At 41.9% G+C, this 7,575-nt stretch overlaps 1 protein-coding gene across 4 annotated transcripts in view; it reads left to right on the top strand.

Moving 5' to 3' along the window:
- The first annotated feature begins 1,214 nt into the window (after positions 1-1,214).
- The window catches only part of LOC125463564 (partitioning defective 3 homolog), a 798,969-nt gene continuing 792,608 nt past the window's right edge, over positions 1,215-7,575 (top strand). For all 4 annotated transcript variants that reach the window (XM_048554970.2, XM_048554960.2, XM_048554990.2 and 1 more), the window contains exon 1: positions 1,215-1,952. In XM_048554970.2, the coding sequence (XP_048410927.1) occupies positions 1,833-1,952 (120 nt within the window). In that variant the 5' untranslated portion in view covers positions 1,215-1,832. The remainder of the gene's footprint in view (positions 1,953-7,575) is intronic.

The raw sequence follows: 7,575 nt of genomic DNA, 5'->3' as shown, positions 1-7,575 counted from the left end.
ACATATTGTTTCTTTCAGTTGCCAATTTAATCTTATGATACAATGATCACTGTTTCCTACACATTCCCTGACTGACACTTGATCCAACTCATTCCCTTAATCGAGGTTCCACAATGCCCTCTGAGCTCATTGGACCAGGAACATACAAATCAAGGAAATTTCCATTAATGCATTTCCAAAATGCTTCTCCATCTCTGCTCTTTATACTGTTAGTATACCTCAAAATGTAGCTGGATTATTAAAGCCCCTATTCTCAATATTCTTCAGTTTGTTTGTATCTCTGTGTGTAATTTAGCTGCAAATTTATTCCTCTGTAACTTCTGAACTCTAGAAAACACCCAGTATTACACCTTTATTGTTTCTTTGCTCTGAGTAGATTCAGAAGTTCTGAGGAAGGTTCACTCAATCTGAAATATTAAACTCTGATTTCTCTCTATGACTGTCCGCAGATGTTGCCAAACCTGCAGAGCTTTTCTATCAATTTCTGTTTTTGTTTCTAATTTACCGCATCTGCAGTTCATTTGGTTTTTGCTTAGTTCAATGCTATCTCTCTGAATCTTTTGCAGACCTTGTTTCTTCTTTCTAATGTTACATGCTATTTCCCAACCTTTGCCAATCAGCTAAGCATCCCATGAGGACATTGGTCCTAGCTTTGTTATGGTGCAACCTGTCAGCCTGTACAGGTCCCATCTTCCCATGAACGATCCCCAGAGATGTAGGAATCCCTCATTTCTGCACCATCTCTCCAACCACACATTTTTCTGTGCTTTTGCTTCTGTACCATCTAATTCTTGGCATTGGAGGTAGTCTGGAGACTAATTCTTTGAGGTCCTGAATGATAGTCTCCATGCCAGCCCACAAAGGTCTTCCTATAAGACCTCACCCCTCTTTCTACCTGTGCCCACTAATTTGGATCATGACCTCTGCTTGTTCACTTTTCCCCTTCCAAGTGCCCTGTAGCCACACAATATATCACGGCCTCTGGCATTGGGGAGACAACACACCTTTCTGGATTCATAACTGCAGAAACAGCTATTTCCTTTCATGTATATTCCGTCACTACTGCACTTGTCATGCCAAGGAACCATCTCTCTTCCATGAAAGAGCGAATTGTCTTCTATGCACTCAATAGCTGATTGTCTTCCGGTCACCCAATCCAGCTCTGCCTGCACACTCTCAGTGCCAGCTCTCGAATTCACGGAACAGACGGCAAGGGAGAGAGGACCAGTCGATACAGTGTGGAGCTGGAGGCACTCAGCAGGTCAAGCAGTTTCAGGGATCCTTCATCAGATCATGTGTGCAGTTCTTGCTATCTCCAAGGGAAGGAAGACATTGGGAGCGTGGTAGTGAATATATGCAGTATTTAGTGATGAAGTTTGGCCCTCAGCGCAACACCGTAATGATTTATCTTCACCTCAGTCTGTGCGGCTAGGAACGCGCTTTGCACGTCTGTGGTTGAAGCTGAACGCTGGATTTGCAACGTTGCGGTGCCGTGAGCGGCCAGGGCGGGGAGACACTGGGTGCTCCAGGTTTTGCTTCCCTGATTTTGGGCTGTTCCTCCGGCAAGGCTGTGCTCGGCTCCACTCCCACAAACAGGAACAGGTGGCGGCAGGAAGAGGCGCCGTGTACAACCCGAGCGGGGCCGCTCGCACCACCATGAAACAGAGCATTTCATCGCACGGGGCGGAATAAAGGAAAGATACAACCTTGCAGCCGGCAGCGGTGAGAGAGGAAAGGAAACAGATTAACCGCCAACCCTTTCTTTATTTTGGGTTGAGCCGACGAGACCCTTGTGCAACAGAAGCTGCGCGCTGTTGTTACCGAGACGAGTGATGAAAGTGACCGTCTGCTTCGCGAGGACCAGGGTGGTTGTTCCTTGTGGAAATGGGGCCATCACGGTGCACAGCCTGATCCAGCAGGCGGTGACCAGGTACCGCCGTGCCATCGCCAAGGTGAGTGAGGGCAAAATAAGGGGAGCGGAGTGGCGGCGGACACAATGTATCCAGAGACCAGCCAGGAGCAACATGGCGCTTCCTGATATTCACATTGGATACAAGCTTTCACCTCCCTCTGTGCTTAACGAAGGGAGGGTGAGTGCAGAAAGAGGAGAGGAAACGAAAACAAAATACAAAAGCCGCGACCATAAAGTTAAAGCTTTTCGCACGGCCTCCTCCCCTCCCTTTTCTCCACAAGTTTTGAAATCTTTTTTTTCTTATTATTAAAAAAGTTTTTCGTAACTTTATCCCCCGGCAGATTTGGGTGTATTTTTCTCCTGTCTGTAAATTTATTTTCTTTCCCCTCCCTCGGCGGGGGAGAAAAATACAAACTGGTGTGAGGTGAAATGGAGCGGCCTCGGACTGTGAGAAGAAGGTGACTCAACTCCAGCTCGAGGCTTTCCCAAACACGGAGGCCTCGGACTCCTTTCCTGGGAAGTATTTGACAAGAATTTGGGTTTCATGTTTTCGAACGATCGATTAAATTCCGTAGACGAGTCGCTGATTACTGATGATACCGAAATACGAATAGGAACAGAAGCGTTATTTCCCCCTCTCTCATTTCCAGTCAGTCTTGTCAGTGAGATGATTGCATGAGTAGGATCGGAATTCATTGGCTAATAACGCTGTTTTCGCATCAAGCAACAAAAGAAACGAATTTCTGCTTGAGATGGACACATTGCTCCCCTCTAACTGGTGTCTAATTTAAAGTCATCTCATTGTAGTAAATTAGATTCGTAACTTTAAAATTAACTCTAAACGTTTTCAGACTAGTCTGTTGGGTAATTAAAACAGGGTTTACTTTCTCAGAAAAGTGTTAAAAATAAGAGTTGGAAAGTTTGGCCAATTAGCCAAAGTAGGTAAATGGAAAATATAACTAAACTACATGGACCTTTAATACTGATCAATTGTTGAAGTTAATGTACTGTTAGTGTGAACTATGATTAAAAAGTGCGTTTTTTTTTATTCTTTGCATAGTTAGCACAAGCAAATGAAAGTGTAATTTTCACAAACCTGTCAATTATTTTGAAGAGCTGTGAACAGTTGTGACCTTGAAATTCCTGCCACGTGCATCTTTTAACTCTTGACCAAAAGCATATACATATAAATCTATTTGGTTGAGTTGAATTGTATTCCAACTCTAGTTAAACTGAAAGTGGAGGTTTGTGTTGAATCGGATAATTGGTCGCACAAACTGTATTGCCTACTTTGTGCATGGACTAACTTTTTAATCAATAGTTGAGATGTACCGGAAATGTAAGGTTAGGTATTAGTGGTAGCCTGCTGTAAATGTATTACTTCACAGTGCCACAAAACTACTGGCTAAATATTTAACGTTGTATCAGAGATAATGGGAACTGCAGATGCTGGAGAATTCAAGATAACAAAATGTGGAGCTGGATGAACACAGCAGGCCAAGCAGCATCTCAGGAGATGCTGCTTGGCCTGCTGTGTTCATCCAGCTCCACACTTTGTTATCTTAAATATTTAATGTTCCTTGATTATAATTATTGTGATTTTCTGTATGTTCCTGTGTAGTTAGAATTTGCAAATGTGTATTTACTGTGCAAGAAATATTCGAATAATTGGCTAAATAGTTTGCTTGAGGTATATTTTTGGATTGATTTTTGAAAAAATGTGATGACATATCCTTTGTGTTATAATCCTTGCCACCCAAGCAGTAAGTTTTGTAATGAGTGGACAATTTTTGATGACTTCCCATAAACTTAATTTTAAATGTTATTCATTCACCTTGGTTGCATGTTTAATGTCTAGTTTTCAATTGACCTTGCACTGGATAAAGCCTTAACAAATTCCTGTGGGGGAAAAAAAAATTCTCATCTAAAGCAAGTCATTCATCACCGGAAAAATTGTTGGTTGCTATTTAGGTTAAAGAAAAAGTTTTAATACTGATACAGGTGGGAATGCAGGATTTGATCTGTAAATGCATTAAGAATGAAAACAAGGTATTCATGAATTGAGCGGAATAATGGATCTCATATTTATATGCAGACAGCACTTGAACAGGTCATTGAGGATGTCACAAAACACTTGATGCATGTTGAATTACTTCTCAACTGCAGTCATTCTTAATTTGCAGAGGGGAGTGACAGTTTCTTTGCAGACAGCACAATCTCGAACAGTAATGAGATGAATGTTCAGTTGTTTTGTTTTGAATGATCTTTACTGAAGAAAAGCTGTTGAACAGTTGAGGAAACCTTGCTGTTCTTGTTTGAATACACAGTCTTAATACTTGGTTTTTTGTGCCACGTGAAGATAAGCACCTCTGACAATGCTGTGTTCTTTCAGTAATAGGCTGAGGTGTTGAACTAGATTACGTGCAAGCGGCCTGCTCACAAGCATCTAATTTAAGACCTCAGTCTACACACAGCGCTTTCCAGTCCACAATCTCTGTCATTTAGAAGGACAAGCGCAGCAGGCATACAGAGTAACTACCAAGTTTCTTCAGCAAATCACACATGATCCCAAATTGCAACAGTATTGCTGCTCTTTCACTGTTGAGTGAAACAGCTGGAGTTCCTTCCTAACAGCACTGTGGATGGAGTAGTTTGTGAAGGTGTCCATCATCATCATCATCCTTGGACTTCTATTAGAGACTGCCAATGACACTAACATCCTGTGAATGAATTGTCAAAAAAGAAGTATTGGAAGCCAATAAAATGGCACAGTAGTGGTTAACAGGGATGATATATCAAAAATGAAAGGATGCAGCTGAATTGAAAAACCTAAAACAAATAACAGTATATATTTTATGATGCATTGAATGTGTAAATTATTTAAAAATTATTTTCACTTGTAAGTAGGAAGCATAATTTCTAAGATGAGTACAAGCATTAAAACATGAATTACAAATTACTTACAGCACAGAAACTTGGACCAACTACTTCACACAGTGTGTATGCTTCATGTGAATCTCCTCCCATTTTGCTTGATCTAGTCCTATCACCATTTCCTTCGAAATATTAATGTTTCCAGATGATTGAATATAAGTCTAAACACTTGAGAGAATTGGAGTAAGGTTTAGAAAATAAATGAAAATAAATCAAATGCAACTTGACACCTTGGTGTCCAGCTCCACAAGCGTTCAGGCAATGCTCCTGCAGTATCAACCATGATAGACTGGGTGCTACACCTAGATTGTTGAAAATGTCTCCTCTGGGTCCTGTTTCCTCAGTTCTTAAATGTCTGATGTTATGGGGAGGATGAAGGAAATGCTGCAAAGGCATCCTGAAGCTGTTGTTGAAGCACACCTATGTTGACACTAATGACTGGGAGGAACTTGCTAATGAATCAAGGTGGTACTGGAAATTCCACTTAAGTATCAATGTAGAGACCTAGACTGAAGTTGCTTGGAATTTGATTTGATTTAATATTGTCGCATGTACCAAAAAACAGTGGTGTTAACAGATGAATTGTACCTTCCCTAATTACGTCAGTGTAATAGAACAGAATGCAGAATACAGTATTACAACTACAGAGAATGTGCTGAGAAACATCAAATCTAATATGAAAGGTCCATTCATAAGTATGATAACAGCGGGAAGAAGCAGTTCTTAAATCTGTTTGTATGCGTATTCAAACTTTTATATCTTCTGCATGAAGGAAGACAATGGGAAGGGTCTTTGATTAGGTTCGTTGCTTTCCCAAGGCAGTGGGAAGTAAAGACAGTAAATGGAAAGAAAGTTGGATTTTGTGATGAACTGGACTGCCTTCGTATATAATTTCTTGCAGTCTCGGACAGAGCAGTTGCCATACCAAGCAGTGATGTAGTGGATAGGACACTTTTTCTGTGCTGCATCAATAAAAATTGTAAGAGTCATTGTGGACATGCCAAATTTCCTTGGCCTTCTGAGGAAGTAGACACATTGGTGAGCCGCCTTGACTGTAGCTTCAGGAAGAGGGCAGGGTAGATTGTTGATATTTACTTCTGGAAAATTGAAGCTCTTGATCACCACCTCTGCACCATTGATGCAGACAAGGATGACCCCCCTACTCTGCTTCCCGAAGTCAATGACCAGGTCTTTCATTTTGTTAGTGATGATGGAGAGATTGGTGCCTTTACACCTTGCCAGCAAGCTGCCTTTCTTTTTCCTGTACTCTGTCTCATTGTTTGAGATCAATCCCACTACATGGGTTTCATCAGCAAATTTATAATTGTAAGAAGAAGTGAATTTGGCCATATAGTTGTGAGCGTATAAGGTGCTAAGTATGCAGTCTTGTGGTGTTGAGGATTATTGTGGAGGAGGTGTTAGAAACATAGGTCCAGGCATAGGCCATTCAGCCCTTCGAGCCTGCACCACTATTCAATATATTTATGGCTGATCATGCAATTTCAATATCCAGTTACTGCTTTCTCTCCATACCCCTTGATCCCTTTAGCTACAAGGCCACATCCAGCTCCTTCTTGAATACATCTAACAAACTAGTCCTGACAGCTTTGTGGAAGAGAATTCTACAGGTTCACAAAATTCTTCCTCATCTCAGCCTGGAATGGCTTACCCCTGTATTCTTAGACTGTGACTGCCAGTTCTGGACTTCCCCAACATTGGGGAGTTTCTTCCCACATCTAGCCTGTCCAGTCCCAGCAGGATTTTATGTTTTTGAGATTCCACCCCCCCCCCCCCCCCCAAATTCTGCTAAATTCCAGCGAGTACAAGCCCACTCGATCCAGTCTTTCTTCGTATGTCAGTATTGTCATTCTGGGAATCAGTCTGGTGAACTTCATCGATAGCAAGAATGTCCTTCCCCGAACTGGGAGACCAAAACTGCAGAAAATACTCCAGTTGTGTGGCCTGACCACCGTCCTGTATAACTGCAGCAAGACATCCCTACTCCATACTTGAATCTTCTCACTATGAAGGTCAGCATGCCATTAGCTTTACTCACTGCCTGCTGCACCTGCATGCCATTCTTCTGTGACTGTTCCACCATGACACCCAGGTCTTGTTGCACTTCACTTTATCCTAAATTGGCACCATTCAGTCAATAATCTGCCTTGCTGTTTTTGTGACCAAGATGGATAAGTACCCACTTATCCACATTACATTGCATTTTTCCACTCAGCCAGCCTTTCCAAGTCATCCTACAGCCCCTCGGCACACATTGTCACCCAACTTAGTGTCATCTGCAGATTTGGAGATACTGTGTTCAGCTCCATTGTCTGGATCATTAATGTAAGTTGTGAACAGCTGGGGTCCCAGCACTGAACCTTGGGGTACCCAATCATCGCTGCCTGCGAGTCAAAGGATCCATTTATTCCAACTCTCTGCTTCCTGTCTGTCAACCAGTTCTCTATCCATATTGATACATTACCCTAGAAACTATGAGCTTTAATTTTCCTTGCTAATCTTTTGTGTGGAACTTTGTCAAAAGCCTTTGAAAGTCCAGTTGCACAATATCTACTGATTAACCCTCGTCCACTCTACTGGTCACATTCTGTAAAATTCTGGAAAATTCCTCAAGCGTGATTTCCCTATAGTGAGTCCATGCTGACTATGACTGATTCTGTCACCTTTTTCCAAATGCTCAGTTGTCGCTTCTCCTTACTGATTGTGGTCTG

This window comes from Stegostoma tigrinum, chromosome 2 (assembly GCF_030684315.1).
Source record: "Stegostoma tigrinum isolate sSteTig4 chromosome 2, sSteTig4.hap1, whole genome shotgun sequence".
Taxonomy (NCBI): domain Eukaryota; kingdom Metazoa; phylum Chordata; class Chondrichthyes; order Orectolobiformes; family Stegostomatidae; genus Stegostoma; species Stegostoma tigrinum.
The sequence above is the reverse complement of the archived record's forward strand: the minus strand, read 5'-3'. Positions and strand labels throughout refer to the sequence as shown.